This window comes from Glossina fuscipes, unplaced genomic scaffold, assembly GCF_014805625.2.
Source record: "Glossina fuscipes isolate IAEA_lab_2018 unplaced genomic scaffold, Yale_Gfus_2 115, whole genome shotgun sequence".
Lineage (NCBI taxonomy): Eukaryota > Metazoa > Arthropoda > Insecta > Diptera > Glossinidae > Glossina > Glossina fuscipes.
This window is the reverse complement of record NW_023998458.1, coordinates 1,914,859-1,937,277: the sequence shown is the minus strand read 5'-3', so window position 1 is coordinate 1,937,277 and position 22,419 is coordinate 1,914,859. Positions and strand designations below refer to the sequence as shown.

The following is a 22,419-nucleotide window of genomic DNA, read 5'->3' as shown; positions in this document are numbered from 1 at the left end:
TATAGGAAGAAATATGAAACGTAAAGATTTTCCATTCACATTTGAAAAGATCTCGTACGCATGTTCTAAAAATGCGTCAAAAATAATAAAAAAATAGTACATATCTACATCCAATTAAAAGTTATTTTACCTCGTGCTCCTCTTTATGAAATCTTTGTCAAGTGCCTTTGTCCCTTAAACTTTGCGTCACTAGAGGGCATGCGTTAAAATGTATAAGGCTAGGGACTGAGTTGTTTTTCTAGGCAGTGGAACATAGATTTATATATCATATAACTCTTAAAAAATCGATTGGATTTTCAAAGCAAATTAAAGCTAAAGTGAAAATTAAAAATTGCATTTCTTTTGCAGTTACCGTCCTGATCTAGTCGATATGAATGCAGTCAAAGATTTAAGTCCCGTGGAAAGCAATGATCTCGCTTTTAGGATATTGGAAAAAGAAATGCATATACAGCGTATTATGAACGGCAGAGATTCCTTGCAATTGCAAAGTATTGAATCGAAGATATGGTTGAATTACTTAGAACAAATATGCGAAGTCTTCCGTGGCGAAATACCGCATATAAAGCATCCGAAAATCGATTTCACCGAGCTACGTGAAAAATATCGCCTTAATAATGCTCATGCTCAACCCGACTTTTCCAAATTGTTACAACTTTCTACGAAGCCACCGAAATCCCGATCGCCGTTACATGATATGGTCGATGTACCGCATATTGTGCAGCGACGTTCCGTTCTCGATGAAGAGAAGTTAAAACGACAACGCAAACATGAACAATTAATGGCCAATAATAATGCGGGTAATGCAACAGGCACAGGTCAAGGTGGGCGTTTGTTACAGAGATGTTTATATGTAGGCTGATAATGCTTTGTTTCTTAAATGTCTTCTTATCTTTTCTGGATTGGCTCTTTTTGTTTTTCTTCTCCTCTCTTTATCGCATTCAGCACCAACTGACACTCCACGAAGAGCTAAGAAACGACGCAACAATACCGATAAAGCCGCAAACATTGTGAGTAAAATTATAAAAATACTTTCGGATGCTATTGTATATATTGTTTGGCATTACATCCTAGAAAAAAAAAAGAAAAAAAAAAAAATGAAGAAAATCGGATTGAAAAGTGATCGCAACTGTTACGTAATCTTTTTCTCGTTCTTTAGCATTTATGGTCATCGATATTTTTTCTTTGAATTGGACAAAAACTTATATTACATTTAATACAATTCTAGAAATTTTTGAAATTTTCAAATTTTTTGTAAAAATTTTGAAATTTCCAAGATTATAAAATTTTGCCTATTTTCAAAAATGCAAATAAATGAATTGTTAATCTACCCGTTACGAGAATTTTTTTTTTTTTTTCTAAACGTGATCACTTTTCAAAGTCAAGACAAATTGAATTCGTAAAAGCATTAAAAGTACAAGAATCACGAATCTTTCTCTAAATTCATCATTCGTAAGGTTCACTTCATGATAAATCATTATCATCAGAGTACACACATACTGAGTAACGATTTCACAGCAACATTACGAAAGGTATTTTTTTTTTTTATGTTTGTAATTGTCCTTCGTATATGTCAAAATTTTTAATAAATCATATGTCCCTCCTATAAATATTCTCAAATATTTAAAAAGAAAACAAAATGAAAAATCCTTTCAATTACAAAAAAAAAAAAAAAAAAAAAAAAAAAAAACCTAATTCTCACTTTACATACTTATTTCGTTATGTGTGCGTGCGTGTTTCTGTGTATGTGTGTGTGCGTGTGTGTGTGTGTGTTTGTGTGGGTGCACGCATATGTATGTGTATGTTTGATGAACGTTTATAAAAACGCTCAATCCGTTTACCCAATATGTAGGAAGAACGGCAAAAGCGTTTACAAGAGGTCGAACAAAATCGCCAGGATCGTTTAAGCAAACGGCGTCAACAACGTCAGCAGCAAACACAGAATTTCTATAAATCTCTTCATATGCTGCAGGCCAACACTTTGCTGCGTGAACACGACGATAATAGTCCTTTCGAAGATTACTCCATATTTCTGTACCGCCAACAGGCGCCTGAATTCAATGATCGTGTCAAAGATTTGGAACGCAAGTTATTGTATCCCGTAAGCGATAAACCGCATGACAAAAAACAAAAAATATCAAATGCTAATATATTTTACTCATCACAGTGATCAGTTTTGTTTTATAAATTTGTCCCTCTGTGTGTGTGTATGTGTGTGTACATGTGCTGTTTTTTTTTTGTCATTAATATAACCCGACGGGCTTTGTTATTATATAACATTTATGTGCGGCGAAAATGTCCGCGTGTCGAAATGGTTACTTCATTGTATTCCTTGCATGCATTCCTTGCATTATTTGATAGGTCTCGAAGCAAGCTTTTCATCTAATTACTAAAATAAGACGCTTGACCAAGTTTCGTGAGCAGTTTGTGGAATTGAAATCATTTTTCTTATATCCTTGACTTGGCTACAAAAATTCTCTTAATCACGAATGAACTTATGGCGATCAAATTTCAAAATATGTCTTCTCCTCTGATTAGTCATGTGAAATCGGTTTTAATCAATAATTGTAACAGTGGCTATTCTAGTCGCTGTTGTTTAAAACCGAAGAAAACCGTAGTTATTAGAAAACACTTTCCAAAATAATAAATAATCTGATCTATGCATGATTTCTTAGCAGGATTTAAGCAAAAACTACTTGCTTTTTTCGTCTACATATGAAGTGTCAAAGAAACCATTCTACGGAAGATACAACACTTAAAATGAAAAAAAAAAACAAATTTCAAAGAAGAAATTTTTACCAAAAAGGTCGAAGATAACCTCAAATTGAATAAATAAAGTGTTTTAATCAATGTATTTTGCTTCTCGCTCGCGAAATTTCGTTGCATATCTTTTTTTCTTCAGTATAAACATCCCTTTAAAGTGTGTCAAATTGTTGTCCGAGGATTAGAGAGGTCACGGATAACCTCAAATTGAATAAATCAATTTTTTGGCGATATTTAAATTAAGCCAACGTCAACTACGCCAGTTTGCTTACACGCAATATGCCATTATCGCACGATCAGATCAAAAATGTATCTTTAGTTACGTTTTACTTTATGTTTAGTGAATTTTTTTACTGAGCAGTGAACACATGGTACCTAGGCATCTGATTGTATTCCTCTTAGAGTTGTCTTTAAGTATTATGTGATACGATGTGTGTGAGAAATAAAATCTGCAAAATTTCGCCATAGAAGATCATATGAGCCTCTGATCGATCTGTTACTGTTACTGCTTTATCCAGCTAACTGATGTTTCAGTTGACTTGATTTATCATTTGAAGACAATTTATCGACAGAAGATCAGATATAATCTCAAATTTTACGTATTGAAATTAATCTGCCTTCAGGACTATATGTAGGCACAGCCAATCAAATAGCTTTACTTATCGATGTACATATAAGAAGTCGTACACGTACAATACGCGTACGTACAATAATGCTTGATTTTTCTAACGATATAACCATGTGGATCTATTTAAACCTAACGTATTCAGCGAATTTTATTAAAAAAACTAAAAGCTTTTGCCTAAAAACTGTAGCTAACGCTCGAAGGAACGACCGAGATTAAATCGAAATTGCGACCATTGCTTGAAATATTCATTTAATTTTGATTTTCAGATATATATATTATTTTTTTTTTCATAGCCAGTACTTACGTTTAATCCTCTTCTCACGGATTGTAATATGTTTTAATTGTTGTTGTTCTTGTGTTATTTCAACTTTGTTTTCTTTCTATCTTAATGATCCAAAAATATGTTTGTTTTTCTTTATATATATATGTATATATATATATGTATATAAAATATGTATATATATATATATATTTTGATTTTAAATTTATTTCTTTATTTATTATAATTACTCTGGTAACACATTTTATCTAATGTATTTACTTTTTTGAAAACACACACGTACACACATACCCGCTTACCTTGACAACTTTCCTTCTATCTCTTTGCCTGTTTTTCCTAAAAACAAACTCACTCTGATGTTGGCTTTGTCTATATGTGGTTGCACCCCATTCCTATAATCCCCCAAACCACGTCCTCCCATCAATTAGGACCGTGAACGAGGAGATATACCGTCCGCTCTGCCTCGTGGTAACGTCGATGAGCAGTTTAGTGATCGTATACGTTCAATGGAACAGCGTATTACATCACGCAGTGGTTGTGGTCCAGAGAAGAAACCCAAAGATTTAATGCGTGCGATCGGTAAAATAGATAGCAGCGATTGGCAAATACGTGAAATTGAAAAGAAAATCGAACAATCGAAAAAGACTGAGGTTCACGGACCGAAAGGCCGGGAAAAAGTGCCCAAATGGAGTAAAGAACAATTTCAAGCGCGTCAAAATAAAATGGCTAAACCGAACCGTCAAGATTCGGCTGAGGAGAAATTCAAAGAGATCGATCAAACTTTAAAGAATCTGGATAAACAACTTAAAGAAGGCTCAGTGCTGGAAGTAGGTGAACGCGGTCGCAATAAAGTGGCCTCCATCGCCGGTCAATTTGTTAAACGCGAAGATACCTCTGAAGAAAAGAATCCTCCCACTGTAGTAGCAAAACCTGTGAGTAAATATTTAAGAAAAAAAACAAACCAAATCCCATGACTACTTCTCGTAAAACAAATCAATATTTTGCCTACTTTTTTTTTTTTAAGTTTTTAAATTTTGTAGAATTTTTTTTTAGTTTTTATAATTTATTACTTAGACGTTTTTTTTATTTTTAAGAACAAAAGCAAAACTTTCGTTAGCTTATACTTTTTGCTAAAGCGCAGTTTGCAGTAACACTAACCCAACGCAATCAAAATTTCATACATCATTAACATCATGATATACTCAGCAGAGCGCAAAGCAACTAACATTCGTTATATGAATTGAATCGAATCTTAATTAAGTTGTCGGTAACAACGGATCGACTGTTGAGAATTAACGAAAACTTATAAATGGTCTCATTGGTTAAATTAAGATATCTAGACAGACCTACTTCTTTAATTCTTAACAATCAGTTTTAGCGTAAAAAGCTTCGCCCGCAAATCTTGATTGAAAGGAAAAAGTTTTTTTTCGCGTTTCTTCCCAATGGCGCAGGTCATAAAACAATTCAGTCTTCCCATTCGTATTGAATATTTTTCTTTTATTTTTTGTGCGCTTCTCTTGCTTCGTTTTGTTGTAAACCAAGACTGCCAAGGTGGCTTTGGCTTTTAAAAAGCAATCAGCCTCCGAGAAATGTCACTTCTGCAAGCAAACTGTTTATCTTATGGAGAAACTTCATACTGAAGGCCTGATTATGCATCGTGCCTGTCTTAAATGTCATCACTGTCATTCAAATTTGCGTCTAGGAGCTTACGCTTTCGATCGCGATGATCCTAGTGGACGATTCTATTGTACGCAACATTTTAGATTGCCTGCCAAGGCTATACGCCCTGTAGTGCGTAAGCAAGGACAAAAGGTACATTTTTCATTTTTCGTAAACCTTCTAAAATGAAAATACATTAATATGGAATTTCTCTTCCGTAATAGAAAAATGCACAACAACAAGCTGCTGCCAAGCCTCAAGAAGATTCTCCAATTACATCTCTGGATTCTATTAAAGCAATAGTTAGCGCTTCCGGAGACAGTGAGATTAAACGCGGCCTTGTAGATAGCGTCACTCAAATGGAACTATTAGATCGCGGTCAGACACCAGAACGTATCGAATTTGCTAATACTGATAATATGTCGGATGGGGAGCCTTCCGAAGAGCATATTATAGATGAGCATGAATGGTCGGGACGCAATTTTCTGCCAGAATCAAATAATGATTCGGGTTCGGATCTAACGAGCTCAGACGAAACCGATACTGAGTCCGATTCCGAAATGTATGAGGAGGCCAATGATTCACCGCTAGGGGCGCAAACATTACAATTAGCTTCCGATTGGATTGGGAAGCAAAATTATACGGAAACTGATGATTCCGATGATTTCTATGATTCCAGTGAAGGTATAGCAGGTAAAGTGCAATTGATGTGATGACATCTTATATATACAATATTAAAATTCAATTATTCTTTATATACAGACGACGGCAAAGATGATACGGAAGGCGAAGAATTTCAGAAGGCTCGTGAATTGCGACGCGAAGAAGTACGCTTACAACCTTTACCTCCAAACTTGCCAACAGATACTGAGACGGAGGTAAAGTAGTTTTTTTCAAATGATTTTTCTTTTTCTTTTTTTTTTGTTAATTTTACGCTTATACGTATTTTTTATTCTTTATTTTTAAAACCGAATTCAATATAAATAAATATTATGGCAATACATACATACAACGCACATACACATCTTGCAAGTTAATTCAATTAATCTATTGGTGTTGGTTTCATGCATTAATTTTCATTACGAATTTTCTACAGCCAAAAATATTGAATAAAGAAATCGTAATCGAAGAAAATCAAAATAACGCAGACATCAAAAATGTTGAAGAAAGTGAGACTAAACTGAGTTTGCCTGAAAGTGCAATAAAACGCAAAGGATCGGAAAAGTCGGGCTCTTCTGAACAATCGTTTAAATCCACCACATCTTCGTTGGTAAATGGCTATGATACGATAAAGCCTATGGCTGTAAAGGTAACAAAAGCCGACATGGAGAAATTGGAACAAAATTCCGAACGTAAATTTAGTAGCGATATTGAAGCGATCAGTGAGAAGCTTTATCGTTTAAATAACGTAATGAAATTGAACAAAGATTTGGAAACACTAGCGAAAGAAAATCTGATACGTAGTGATATTCTTAAAAAATTGACCTTGAAAGAAAAATGGTTAACTGACAATGTCCCCGTAATCAATAACTCGACAAAGTTTGAAGAGAAAATTGATAAACTCTTGGCTTCAAAATCGCGAGGAGCTATTACTGACAGTAAGTTATCTAAAATACCTCCTGCTATACAAAAAAATGTTAAAGATCAATTCAATTCAACAGAAAAGTTAGAATCACGCGAACAAGCCAAAGTTGATCATTTGAAAGATGATAAAGAGAATGTTTTACAAAATCATACATTAGTTACTAGATCTAATAGCTTGAAAAAAGCGACAAATAATCAAGATATTGCGAATCATTTAGAACAGAATGTCGTTCATGTCGATAGGGACAATGGGAAGCCAACTCAACAAATACAAAATAATAATAAAATGGAAATTGAGAATATTTTAAATATTGTAAAGACTATTAGCATATCTAACGGCGATGACGCTTCCGTGAAGTCAACGACGGCTTCGTCTTTATCGGCGGAAGTAAAAGAAACCGACGCCGGCAAGATTTTGTATAATGCCACCAAGAAAGACAAAAACATATCCGCCAATAAATTGAAAGAAATTGATGTGAAGAACTTCAGCGATACGATGGATACCATCAAATCACAAATGGTAGTGCCAACAATTAGCTCGCAAGCTCCGTCTTCAGTAGATCTCTCTAAATATTTTCCCCATCAAAAGCAGGAAAAAAGCACGTCAGTAAATGTAAACAAGAATCAGAAAACGTTGAAAGACGTCGATCTTACCAAATACTTTCCCACAAGTCCGGCACCTCAAAGGCGTAGCTCGGTGGTAACGGTAGCAGATAAACTTAAAAAATCGCAAACTGAAAAAACGTTAACTTGCGAGGTAGCGCCTGAGCAAAAACCTAAAACATCACTTAGTAATGGAAATGTACAAAAAACTCATAAACAACCTGCAGCTAAAAAGAAATCGTTTAGCTTAAAAGAACATCAATTGGATGGTTCGACAGACGTTGCCAAGAAAAAATCACCCGTTAAAGTGGTGACAACAACCGCCGTAGCCACTGTAGCGAAAAAAGGGAACGTTCGTATTATAAAGAAAATCGTGCCGCGTGGCACTAAGGCAAAAAAATTAAGCAATCAGAAGATCATTAAGAAATCTTTGATACCACGTGATGAAGCTGATAAAATTTTAGATGAATTACTTAAAGATGAGCTTGGAGGACAACAACGCTCGCCCAGTATGGAATATCAAAACCTCTTTAAAGAGGATAAATCGCCCAGTGAAGATATATCGGATAAAATTGAATGCATTCTTGAAGCAGAGGGAATTGATTTAGGTATACCCAGAAAAACGAAATCCCAAATAGATGAAAGCAAAAAATTGCTTAAAGCTAAATCCTTTGGTAATGAAGAATTACAAGCCAATATATCTACATTAAGCAACGATCAAGCAAAGGAAGGAGGCGATCGACCGAGCGGTGTGCAAAATATACTAAAACGTTTCGAATCTATGTCGAGTATGGATAAATCGAATGATCAGAAAGCTGCATTCAAGCTACGTCGCATGGAGTCGACTACAAGCAATTTGAATAAATCGAGCGAATCATTAATGTCTAGTGATTCATTGCAACAAAGCGATCTGGAGAAAACAATGGAATATTTGAAAACCGAATGGCGTAGCGAAGCAACAACATTTTTGCAAAAAAAACGTTCGTCATATTTTGCTGAGAAACAGGGCAGCCAAGAAAAGGAAGAAAAAGAATCTTTTGCGTCAAGTTCTATGAATGACTTACCAATACAAAATAGAGAATCAAAGTTGGCGAAATTTTTTGGTGTAAAATCTAAATCTCCTGAAAAACGAAAGTCTCCTCTAAAGAGGGCTAAAAAGGAGAAGACAAAGGAGGAAAGAAAACCGATTATCTATAGTTCACTGGAGGAATTGGCTTTGATAAGTATGAGTAAACAATTAGCTAAAGCTCAGCAAGATCAAAAACGTTTAGTGGTCGCCGACGAGACAGACTCCAATGTTAGTCAAAATGCGAAGGAATCTAAGGAGACAGAAGTTACCATTAGTGAGGCACGTAGAGACTCTAACGTTTCGTTGGGATCTGTAGCTTCTTTGGCGTCTGAAAAATCGGAAACTGAAAATAAAAGACATTTAATCGAAGATATACGCAACCTACCTAAAACTGGCTGTGATAAATCTCTGAGTAACTCTAGACGCAGTTCTCAGGCTAGTATACAATCACGAACTTCATTAGGGGAAAATACCATAAAAATGAAAGATGCAACACCGTCAGCTTCAAATGGGGATCGAGACGAAGAGGATGTCAGCAATTCGTCGTCAACGAAGAAACCTAATATATTGCAACCAAATGAAACTACTCAACAACAAGCTTCTTCTGATGAAGATAGTATTGAGAAGTTATTTAGTCAGTTTTCCGATGAAATGTTAGTCAATGTGGAGTTTGATTCGAATGATGAATTAATTGCCATAACCCCAAGAGCCGCTTTAAGAACTGAGCAAGAAAAACAAAATGTTAAGACTTTCGCAGACGACAAAGCCAATGAAAATATTTACCAAAGTCACTTCAAAACTCTAAATCTCGAAGATGCTTCCCTCGCACAGAATAATTTTCCAATAAGACCTCAACGAAGACAAAAAAGCACATCTTCTTCCAGCGATGCTTCGGTCTCAATGCCTCAACGTATAAAGAACAAATTAACAAATCTATCACCCAGCAATATGCCGCCGTCCGTACAAGATCTACTTCAGAAAATGTGTTCGACGGAGGAACTCTTCACGCAACAATCGAAGGCACTTCTGAAATTCCCCCGTTTAACTGATGACGAGGAATCATTAGAAGAGCCCTTATCACCTGAGCCGAAAAATAAACTGTTGAATGAGTTGACAGAGCTCAACGCAATGAACTTACCAGATATTGTAGTGGAAGCTTCATCCTCCCCTCCTGTAACAGAAAACAAGTTTGAGGGTGAAAGCACCAGTCAGCGCTCATCAACAAACTCAGAATCGACTGTTGTTCATATTGCGAAGCATTCCACTCAACCTAAAACTGAAAATGTTTACGAGTTTTCCAAAATTCTAGTACCTAAAAAAGAGTCCTCACCGGAATGGGATATGGAAAAAGTAATCAGCAGTCCAATGCCAAAGCGCAAAAGCAAAATAAAGCGAAATGAGCCGAGCGAAGTACAAGAAATTCAGGTTTGTATCGATGATGCTTTATGTAAATCCAATATAAAAGAATCTGAGAAGTCAATAAAATTGCTAAATGGAAAAGTTAGTGGAGAGAAATCTAAAGCTTGTTTAGATTTGGTATCAGCACAAGCGCTTCCTGAGGAAAGTAAAAAGCAAGTAGAACCACTGGTAAAAGAAGGCACACCGGAATGGAATATGTTACTCTTACCTACCAGTCCGATGCCAAGACGCAAATCTCATGAGTTGAGTCAAAACTTCGTGTTGAAAGAATTATCGCCGACCAATTCCATAAAAATGTTAAACAACATGGATGCAAGTACAGAGGCAGCCCAAAAGCGCTTAATTGAAGAGTTTGAGATGGAACGTCGTCAAGCTTTAGTTCAACGCGATAAGCAATATCAAGTTCTAGAAAAGCCAGAAATTGAAAGTAAAAATTCCACTTTTGGTTCCGGTGACAATTCTAAGAGAACAACCCCATTAAGTACACCCGTTAAACAATCGCCACGCGGTTCAAGGACAAACTCACAGTTGAGTCTTAATACGAATAGAGGAGGAACGCCACCAATGCTAAAACCTTTAGATGTTTATGGCTCCTCGCAATCGTCGCAAAGTTCACGTCGTAGCTCTTTTGCATTTATAGAAATGTTAGATGCTAAGCCGATAATAGCACCGATGCCAAAAAAATTGGATTTACCCTTATTGGATATGCACGAGATACCCGATAACTTAGCAGGCCCCATACCAGAAAATATGAAGAATCGCCCTTGGCCAAATCCGCATGCAGAAGACGACGACTTAACAAATGATGAAAACGGAACAGATATTAATGCTCTGGAGGAAACAAATGTCATACAGTACGACAATGCTTTAGCAAATGCAGGCCCGAAGCGTTTATGGCCAGATGGTAAGACAATGTTTAAAAATGAAAGGACAACCCAACATCTAGGTAGTCGCAAAGAGAAACCCCGCTCAGAAACACCCGATGTTTGTGACGTACAGGATGAAAGTTTAGATGAAAGCAAGACAGTTGCAAAGTCCATTTCAGATTTGAGTATTGCAACGCGAGGCACAGGAGTCGCACTTCAGTCCCGCTCTAGCGCCGATAGCGATTTTAGCTCACGTGCTACTCTCACTGAAAGTCAGAAATACGGCACCCAAAGATCGACCCGACATCAAAAGTTAAACAACGCAACTTTAGATGCCAGTACTCAGCTCCTCCTGGCACGGAGCAAACGTTTGCATAATCGAAAATGCGATTTTGTAAATGAGCGTGTAGTCGAACGTAACCCTTATATGCGAGATGTCCTTAATGACAACAAAAAGTCATTTGATACGATTAGTGATTCAGATGACGACGACAATGTAAGCACATATCGCCCTAAGCGCTACACTTCTACTTCGAATATGACTCGATTTCCTACCTCACGTACTTTAGGAACTAAGCATAGTGCACAGAAGTATGGCTACGTACCAACGTCAATCACTTACAATAATAGTTCATTTAATGGCAGAAGTCTGCCTCCATTGCAAACATCGCTTATTACCACCAATTCAAGCAGTAATTATCATTATCCCAGTTCTACGTTAATGGGACGGCCTTCTTATCGCGCTACCACTGCTGCAACCAAAAATTATTCCAGGCAAAGTCCTTCCCGTTATCGGGAGTTGAAGGACTCTTGTGTACTAAGTTAAATTAACAATTAATCAAGAGATTATTCAAATAAAAATGAAACCAATTTACCAACTTTTACACTTTTATGCTCTTCAACTTACAAAATCAAACAAACAAACAATCCGCCTATCTGCCTACACAGTTACACAATATAAGCGCACACATCCTTCTTATCACCACTACCGCTAGTCTAGGTTTTCATTATTTTTGATGTCCTACGTAGAATTCTCTTTCTAAGAGACCAATAAAGAATAACGAATCGGCAGGAAAAGGAAGAAAGAGACAGAGGAAGAGAAAACAGGAGAAATTTAACAGTCCCCGGGTACGATCTCGAAAGGTAAACTGAAGTGCGTTGTTAATGAAATTGAAATTGTTTGTGTTGCCGCCTACGCCATCATATTAACCCAAGAAAAATAATAATAACAATATAAAACTGAAAGCTATTCGAAAAGATATATCAGATTTCAAAATATCTATCTGATGTACTCTTTATTTAAAAACGTTAACAATTGTTATCTATTTTGTGATTTTATTGTTGTTATCGTCGATAATCGTTCGTATGTTTTTTCTTTTCTTTTTTTTTTTTTTGTTGCTTTCAACTTTTAATTGCTGTTTGGTTCACATGCGTACCTTTTTGGATCGTACCACAAAGATTTTTATGTACTGATTTCTAACAACAACATTACTTTAAACTTTAACAAAAGCAAATAACCTTCAAACGACATTTTGCCCATTATGCATGACACTCAATTTGCTTTAAAAAAAAAGTGGTCTTAGCAACATTTCAAGTACAATTCCTTGAGCACCTTAAATAATTATTTGTTTTTTTTTTTTTTTTGTAGGTTCAAACTGAAACGGAAAGTACTTCTCCCGACGAAGTGGAACTCAATTCGGCCACAGAAATATCTACCGACTCGGAATTTGATCATGATGAAATTATACGTGAGACTCCAAAGATATTTATTGACGATACGCATCTACGGAAACCAACTAAAGTTCAGGTGCGTTGATTGGATTGAATAAATTCAAACGAATGTAAATAAAAGATTTACTTTCCAACCTTCCAACTATAGATTAAATCCAGTATTCTTCCGCCTACAGCAGCAAGTCACAAAATTAATTCCCATCCGGACAATGCACAAAGTAAGGGTGGTAGTTATTTGGCTAAATATCAGTCACCACCGTTGCCACAATTTAAACCGCTAGTCCAAGTAGATCCTTCCCTATTAATAGCCAGCACAAAGCGTACTCCTCTGCAAAATCCACGACCCGGTGACTATTTACTAAATAAAACCGCTAGTACAGAAGGTATTGCTTCAAAAAAGAGCTTGGAATTGAAGAAACGTTACTTATTGGGTGAGCCTTCCAATGGTAATAAAATACAAAAATCCGGCTCTACCTCAGTATTAGATTCGCGTATAAGGAGTTTTCAATCAAATATATCCGAATGTCAAAAGCTTCTTAATCCTGGCAGCGATATTAGTCCAGCCATGAAAACCTTCTTAGATCGCACAAAGTTAGGTGAGAAACCCAATCAGGAGATGCTGCCGTCCGCTCCTAACAATATATTAAACGATCTTAGAGTAGAAATTACGATACAAAAGGCTTCGTCTGCTGCCTCCACAGATAATGAGAAAGAAAATGTTTTTGTTACCAGTAAAAATGAACTTAATAAAGGTATGGAATATTCAGAGACTGTTAACACTGCTCTAATGGAGTCTATGGGTAAGAACAAGACTCCGACGACACCAACGAATAAAATTATTGAGACAATAGATTTAGTTACACCGGAAAAGGAAAACAAGTTCATTCAGGATAATGATAATACTAAAATAATTGATCTTACTTCTGAAACACCCGAGAAACTTTCAAATGCGGCTGGTTCTCCGGATAAGAACTTAATGAATTTCCTAACATCTGTCGTAGATAGTAATAAAACTGTAGAATTAACTAAAGATTCACTGGTAAAAGATAATCGCACTGTTATTGCGGAACCAGATATTTCAAAGGATGCTAAGCATTGTATACCCGATATCTTGGATCATATAGAAACTCAAGAAGTTAGTGTCTCACACAGTGAGGAAAACGTCGGTTTACTGAAAAATTGTGGGAGTAATGATGAGAAAGCCGATTATCCCGAGAAAGTGGAAAGCAGTCCAAATGGAAATGATGTCTGCGATGTCCAGATCGAAGTACCGACTATTCCATGGAGTAAATTGAAAGCGGGCCACATTTCATCGACAACTGGCTCAAGTTGCTCTTCACACTCTTCTAGCGTGGAAGATATTGAACATTATATCCTAGAATCTACAACTAGTCCGGACACACTTAATAGTGCTGCGGTTCCGAATAACCATCAAGTGCCTCGTCTTGAAGTTCATGACAGTTCCGGAACCCTAATGCAAATTGACAGTCTCATGATTATTGACGGGAAATATATTGGTGATCCCGACGACTTAAAATATATGGAAATACCGGATGGCCTTATTATACCGCCTCAACCACCCGAGGTCAAGACCTCGGTTTTGGAAGACCAGACGGAACTTGACACTGAACCCGTTACTGCTACCCCGGAACCGATAGAATGCACGATTATTGACATTCGTAAGGAACTAAGTAATGATTTACAAGCGTTGCCAGCACAAGGATCTTCAGAAGCCATAGACAAGGGAATACCGTTGAAACAGAAACGGTATGATTTGAAATTTGACACGAAAAATGAAAATAAAGTGGAAAGTTTGAAAAATTTGCCTTTAATTGTGGACCAAATTGTGCTTGAACATGCCAAAGCAGTAAAACCAGTTTCTTTAAATTTAAGTACAGCACAAAGTAAAACAGTCGAAACTCCCACGACGCCGTTAGCTATCGACATGGACAAAACACCTACTGCCGATATTCAGTCGCGGGGTTCAGATTCGGAAACTGAACCCACTGGTACAGGCCAAATATTAACGGAAACTGAATTATCTGATTGGACGGCTGATGATTGCATTTCAGAAAACTTTGTTGATATAGAATTTGTTTTAAATTCTAATAAAGGCACAATCAAGCGTAACAAAGACAATAAGATCAACAAAAAGAAACACGATTCAGCCAAATTACCCAGCACCAGTGAGGTAATGCAAGAAGTAGCAAAGGTAGCGCCAGTGGCCGAGTTCGAAGGTATTCTCAAATCTATAGACCTCGATGACATAGAATTTATGGATACTGGATCGGATGGTTCTTGTGGAGAATCGCCATACTCAGCTACAAACGCTACAATGCTACTTAATCGAGGTTATGTAGAATTTGTCGATCGTACAATACCACCTCCGGTGCTAAGGGAAAATAAATTCGATACATTTCAACCGTTAATAGCAAAAAGAGATGAAAAATTGGGCATCGATTATATAGAACAGGGAGCTTATATAATGCAAGACGATATTAACAAAACACCGGTAAATGAAATACCTCACGAATCCTCCAAGGTGCTAAAAACGACTTCTTTAATGACACAATCACTTACCGATTCAAGTACTGTAAATGATATGGACGAAGACAGTACCTGTGCTCTGACCGTGCAATTGTCCTCTGTTACCACTGGCACAGGAACTGAGTCTTCGATTACTGCCATTAGCCAAAAATCAACTAGTCAGCAGGAAAGTGAAGCGCTTACCGTGGTAACTAGTCCTTTTGATTCGCCATCTCCCAAAACACAAGCTGGGCAAGGCTCTGAAACAGCGGATGCATCAACGCCAAGTAGTTCCGAGAGACTGCCAAAAACTTCTCTTTCTACGGGCTCTCCATCAAGCATTTCTTGTAGTAAAGTAACACCCCCTCGTGCAGATGGCACTCCTGCTCGGAGATCCACAGAAGAAATCTCTTATGAAGAATATGTACGTGCCTTGCAGCAAAAAATTGCCCAAATTAGCACCGCACGAGCTGATTCGCTTGATGCACGCAAACAACGAAGAAAAAGCTCAAAAGGTGAAGTGCCAGCTACAAACATTGCTGTAAATAACTCATCGCCTACTGTCTCAACAGTAAGTGCAAGTAACATAAATACTCAAACTGTGATAGATTTAGCCACAACCACAACCACACCATGTAATCTAAAGTTAAGCAATAACGACGTTGTCGAAAACTCGACACGGATATCGGCGGTAGACGCAATAGAAACTACTAACGCCACAAAAACTTCACAAGTCAATAAAGTACCTGAAATTCCAACGCTAACCCGTAAGCTGGAGGAAATTACCAAAGAACGCACCAAGCAGAAGGATCTAATTCATGATTTAGTGATGGATAAATTGCAGTCGAAGAAGCAACTGAATGCTGAAAAACGTCTGAACCGTAGCCGTCAACGATCTATGCCCATCAGCCCCGGTAACCGAGGTTATGCAAGCGGTTATGCAAGCGGTTCCAGTCTAAGTCCGACACCTAAATTGGCAGCAGCATCGAACACGGCGGATAGCAATTGCACAAACCAAGCACATTATCACGTATCCACAGCCGTTGCTGAAGTTCCGCCGATCGATGCGCATCCTCCAGTACGTCTTTTCAATAGTATCAGTTTCAAGGAAAATAAATCGCCATCATATACATCGCCTTATGGTAAGGTAGATGCTCTTTCGCCGATACGTTCTAATGTATACAAACCACGCCCGCTTAGTGAAACATTTGACAGTGGTCAATTGTCAACGCGCTGCAAACTAGCAAAAACACCAACATTTTCCCAGCCTAGACGCCCCCTTACCGATGATGTTAATAAATGTAGTCAAATACCTGCTGATTCAAAAACTACACCTTCACCACCTATAAGACAAAACCGGGGACGTGAAGCAGTTAGCCCAGCTACAACGCATTCAGCTAATTTAACTGATCCAAACTTCTCTATTTCAACGGAAAATCTACGCAATGAAGCTAGAGCAAGGGCTCGCCTCAAATCAAATACTGAGCTTGGACTAAGTCCTGAGGAAAAGATGTTGTTGCTGCGCAAACGTTTGCAAGCCGATTACCCAAAAACTAACAAAGAAGTTGCAAAATCCGAAAAAATTAATACTTCTAAAAGTGTTAATGATTTAGCCTCTTATGGACATAACCGGCAAGCAAGAAAAACTCCAATCGAAGAGAAATCTGCGGATTTTACGTCAGATCCTAATTTGCTGTTATCCTCCTCACCTAAACCGATTAAAAATAAATTGGGAGCTCGTGTTAAAGACCCAGAACGACGAAAAAGTTTAATACAGTCCTTGTCGAATTTCTTCCACAAGGCCTCGACGTCCAATCAGCAAAGTAGGGAAAAGAAACAAGAAGTTGTCGCAAACGTTACCGCTAGTGAGGTCAACTCCGCTCCGTCAGAGCGTCCAAGTACTGGGGGTAGTAGCAGCACGTCCACATCGCAAACAATTTCTGGTAGCATAGACGGAGTACTTAGTCGCTTTCGAATATCGCCCAGGTCCAAGGAAAAATCAAAGGTAAGTTGAGCATTGAAAATCTTCAATTCTTTGTACATAGATATGGAAAAATCTTACATGATTTGCATTGCAAAGCATTACCTTACATATGTATATAAATACATTACACATTTAAGGGCGTGCGATAAAATCAAATAATATTTTATGACTTGAACCATAGGCAAGAATCAATGAAACAAATGTGTGGCAATCATCCAGCGATAATCGTTAAACGATTTTAAAGATATTGAGCGAGTATGAAATAATACCAATAATCCCGAATTGAAATGTGCGCTTGATTACCGATAATCATCCCTAGACTTTCCCTCGCCCGCCTACGTTAAAAGAAGCAAACTAGAACCATATAGTGTAAAAAGACCGACGTGTACCGCTTCGCATTCTACAGAAAGTATACTATCATTTATGTAAAGATTTTTAGGACTCACGGTGTTATAGGGGGAGTAATCGTAAAAATTATCCGGTCTAATCCATTTTCCATAGGTTTCTGCTTTGAGCCAAACCATATCAACCTCCATCAATCAATTCATGCTTGGTTATCCAGCGGATATATGCACTGACAGACAGACTTAAATGAGTTGAGAGTGGGATCTACCCAAATCACTTTGGGTGTAGAACAGATTTACACAAAGTATGCCACAAGCTGAGTGGGATATAGAAGGGGGCTGTGTTGTTTCACACTCGCTTTATTATAATAATATTAGAATTCATATGATCTCATCGGAGAATAAGGTTTGGATTTTCTGAAATATTTGTCTCACACACTTGTTTCTCTGACCCAAATAGCATTAATAATGAAAACCAATTATATTTGTACATAAAATGTTAAATATTCTATTTTTAATTTTACAGTCCTGCTTTGATCTCAGGAACTTTGGTTTTGGTGTAAGATATTAATCATATTTAGTATTTAAAATTAACTGTAAATTTACACGCGACATACATATATATTAATTAATGTTTATTGATTATAATTCTTAAGTTGCTAGAAATAACTAATGCATGCGAGTTTACGAAATTTCATTTCAATTTAGTTCAGCCGCTCCATAAATCACTCTTACTCACTTACATAAGCTACATTTTTTATATAGAAAAAAAGACCATATAGTTCGTATTAGGTAGACATCCTTTAGTCCTTTATGGTTTTCTTTTTGCCAAATCCAAAACTTATACCCTAAATCAGGTCTTTTCGCAAGACATTCTACCAATTTTTCGCAAAGAGTTTGTTTCTTAACCCTTTGCACTCGAGGGCTCCGGAGCAGAACCATTTAAAATTGGTCTTCAAACTCGAGGGCTCCGCTACGGAGACATTGTAAATAATTTGCAATTCTTAACATAAAAACAAAAACAAATCGTAAAAACTAGTATTCGGGTGTTTCGCTGTTGGTGACAAATGAAGGTCGCGGCTCGCGGATTGTAATACGAATGCAAAAAAATTTCGAGTGCAAAGGGTTAATATCGATAAGCATACGATATATGTCTGATCAATGATCTGATCAGCATTAGCGATGTTTTATTACTCTATTATTCGCGCTCATCTTTGAATTCATTGCATATACCGTATAAAATTGAGTTCATAAGGAACTTTGAACAAAGGCAAAATTGCATGAAAAAGAGTTTTTTGTGCAATATAGCATAAACATTATTGGAGCGCCTATTGTCCGATGATGGAATGGTAGACGAAATTCTACTTATATGGGTAGGTGTTAGTAGCATCCTCAATTGCCGTGCATGAGAATGCCTTATCATTTGCATCAGATTAAAAAAGCCTTTCATTTCATTTGCAACCTTTGAAAATGTTAATAATATATTTTTCGTCTCTTCACCATTCCCAAGGCACGCTATGTCTTTAAAAAGAATTCCAACGTTAACTATTTGTTTTCATAACCAAAAATGCTTTCTCATCTCATTTTATTAATTGTTTGCATAAAGTTTAAGAAAAAAGAAATTTCCTTCACCTTACAGATTCTTTTCTTTTTCTTTTTTACGCATTTTTACAGAACTAATTAATAGAATTCTTCTCAAAGAAAAAAAACCTTTTGAGATTTTTAGTTTTCGTCTCTTTTCGTTTGTTAATAATAATGCCGAAGACAGATTTAAATAATATATTTAAGTTATAAAATTATTTTCATTTGTCAGGAATTATTACTTATTATCATAATTTTATTACTTGTCATTGTTATAATTTATTTTTAATAACATATATAATTTATGAAAAATTTTTGTAGAAATAAAAGTTCAGTTCCCTTATATTTTTCCCTCTTCCTCCTTAAAAGAAGAAATCTATTGAAAATACTTATTCACGTTTTTATTAATAGAGTTTTTTAAGTGTTATTTAGTGCCTACAGTTAAGCAAGCATTACTCTCCATAACCATAAATATTGTTTGCATGGCATATTCTCTCTCTTGTATATTTCGTTGTTTTCTCTATGATTTTGCAAAGAAACTTTTTAACTGAAAAAAATAATTTTGAATTAAAATTTTCAACTTTTCTTTATAATGCTGCTCTCTGTGACTTACATGGCTCTTACGCACTCGTTTTGTACTTATTTTTTAATATGCAACAAATTAATATTCAAAAATAAAAAAACCAAATACGAAAACACAAATATTTCTTCATCTGCTATGAATGAGCAAACAAAAAATATTTAATCATAATAAAATAATATCTCGATTAACTGCGTAACTTTTATTTGAATTCATAAAAAAGGACAAAGAAGATCACTTAATAGTTGGGAAGAAAAGTAGTACTGCTTCATTAAATAATGCCGGACGTTTTCGAACCTCATCGGCTACATTGGATTATCCGCGAAATACACATTCAATGCACACAAGTTACAGTCATAGTCAAAGTAATAACAATCTAAACATCAATTGCAATTGCAAATCGAGCAACAGCAGTATTCATAATAATCACAATCAGCAGCAACAGCAACAACAACAGAAACACCAACAGCAGCAACAGCAACTTCATGATAATCATTCTCATCATGAGCATAAACAACAGCCCAAACAATCCCATAACCACCATCATCATTTCAGCCGTCACCAAGAGCAAATGTCGCCGCATGGCGGTCTTTATACGAAATCGCAAAAGCGTTCAGCTTCATCCACAGCCTTGGCGTTCTCATCATCCAGTCCTCAGCTTTATTGCGTCAATAAATCGAATTCTCTGACAAACACGAATGTTGCCACTAGTTGCGATGAACAAACCCCACCACCCATACCTCCATTACCAATTAACTATCAGAGATCAGACGGTGTGTTAAATTGATTATCGTGTTTTTCACAATTTCTTGTTTTTCTTTAATAAAAACAGAATTTCATTTTATCTCACATTGATGATTTCCGTTTCTTTTTTTAATCAAACTCCAGATGAAAGCTATACAAATGAAACTCGTGAGCAGAAGAAACAGCGCGCAGTATCAAAGGCCACACGTCAAGCTGAACTTAAGCGACTAAGAATCGCCCAAGAAATTCAGCGAGAACAAGAAGAGATCGAAGTGCAATTAAAAGAACTGGAAAGACGTGGCGTAGTAATCGAAAAAGCTTTACGCGGCGAAGCACAAAATTTTGACAAGTATAGCTAAAAATTAATGCAAAGTGGTGACAATTAGTAGAACCGATTGCCTTTCTTTTCTTTTTTTTTTTTCAGTATATATCCTTCCCATAGTATTGGTAACGACGATGAGAAGCTATTAAAGGAACTGTTAGAAATTTGGCGCAACATCACACAATTAAAGTAAGTTATCGAATGCATTTTTTTGTCATCTATCTATCTATTTAAGGGAATAGTAATTGGCATCTGAATCTAATTGTTTATATCTTCAGCAGTTATTGTGATAGACTTGTTTGTGTGACATTGAATTTTCTTTTATAAGCGGAATTTTCGAGAAATGCAATCTCCAGAGTGAATGAATCATCTGTCAGTTGATATCAATTAAAAAAAAAAAAAAAAAAAAAAAAAAACTCTGTAGCAGATGAACGCCCTTGCTCGACTTTCTTCTACCTATGATCATCAAATTAAGAATGTTAAGAAACCAATAATCAAAAATCACTGCTTGTTGACTTGACGAAAATATTTTTCGCATCGATTGCGTCGCGAATTGGTAATCCAATTTTAAAATCCAAAATCGTCCCTTTGATTAGGCTCGTTTTCACACTACGCTGAGAATTCGGTGCGCTTTCACTTCGCCTGATTTTTTGCTTTCCTCGAAGCACGAAAAACTGACCATTGACATCGTTTTAACTCGATGGAAGAGATAAGCAAAAAACGAAAAATGCACTTTTTGCGGATATTAATGGAGCGTCTTAACACTAGTTGAAGGCATTGGCATGAAGAATCAATCTACAAAGTCAATGGTAAATGCTGATTTGCAGTGTTATTCGAGATCTTTCCGAACTGTTTGAAAATTTTGAGGAAAAAAGTTTCGTAGATCGGTTTTTCGATACATTAGGAAAAACACTTGCGCGGTATGATGGTCTAAGCAATTTATTTTTATCCAGTGCTTTTTCCATTAAAAATCCCCAACGGCCGCAGTAAACGCTGATTTGAAGCGTTACGTGAGATGTTTCCGAACTGTTTGAAAACTCTGAGGAGAACAGTTTCGTAGATCGGTTTTTCGAAAAACACTTGTGAAGCATGATAGTCTTAGCAGTTTATTTTCATTCGGTGCTTTTTTCATTAAAAATCCTCAACGTAGTAAACGCCGATTTGAAGCGTTACATGAGATGTTCCTTAACTGTTTGAAAACTCTGAGGAAAAAAGCTTCGTAGATCGGATGCCTTAAGAGAAACACTTGTGAAGTATGATGGTCTCAGTGGTTTATTTTTACTCGGTGCTTTTTTTATTACTTATTCGCGTCTATTTCTCCTGTTTTGTTTTTCGTTTTCAGGAAACGTGACGAAGAACTGAGTATACGTCAGCAGGAACTGCAATTAGAACATCGACATGCGCAACTAAAGGAAGAATTGAATTTACGTTTATCGTGCAATAGTAAGTGGCTTTATAAATTTTAAAACAAATTTCAGTTTAAGAAACTAAGATAAATTATTTATAGAACTGGATAAAAGTTCAGCTGATGTGGCGGCGGAAGGTGCTATCCTTAATGAAATGTTAGAAATCGTAGCCAAGCGAGCCGCCTTAAGACCCTCAACCTCAGCGGTAGATTTGTTAAGTGCCTCTGAACGTCTACGGTCACAAGAAATGGAAACTGTTGCTAATCAGATACAATTAACTCCTACACACGAGCTAATACCCGATAATGATGAGTCAAATGTGGGAATAAAATT

At 36.5% G+C, this 22,419-nt stretch overlaps 1 protein-coding gene across 17 annotated transcripts in view; it reads left to right on the top strand.

Moving 5' to 3' along the window:
• Positions 1-20,682, top strand: part of LOC119640090 (F-actin-monooxygenase Mical) — an 81,112-nt gene extending 60,430 nt beyond the window's left edge. For 6 of the 17 annotated variants that reach the window (XM_038037890.1, XM_038037889.1, XM_038037886.1 and 3 more), the window contains 8 exons: positions 349-821; positions 943-1,007; positions 1,850-2,098; positions 4,097-4,600; positions 5,211-5,480; positions 5,552-6,020; positions 6,090-6,205; positions 6,424-11,990. In XM_038037890.1, the coding sequence (XP_037893818.1) occupies positions 349-821; positions 943-1,007; positions 1,850-2,098; positions 4,097-4,600; positions 5,211-5,480; positions 5,552-6,020; positions 6,090-6,205; positions 6,424-11,694 (7,417 nt within the window). In that variant the 3' untranslated portion in view covers positions 11,695-11,990. Of the gene's footprint in view, positions 1-348; positions 851-942; positions 1,008-1,849; positions 2,099-4,096; positions 4,601-5,210; positions 5,481-5,551; positions 6,021-6,089; positions 6,206-6,423; positions 12,012-12,516; positions 12,676-12,747; positions 17,131-17,979; positions 18,013-19,127; positions 19,224-20,169; positions 20,382-20,502 lie in introns of those variants that run through there. The other 11 variants (XM_038037896.1, XM_038037895.1, XM_038037898.1 and 8 more) reach the window with 11 other exon arrangements.
• The last annotated feature ends 1,737 nt before the right edge of the window (positions 20,683-22,419 follow it).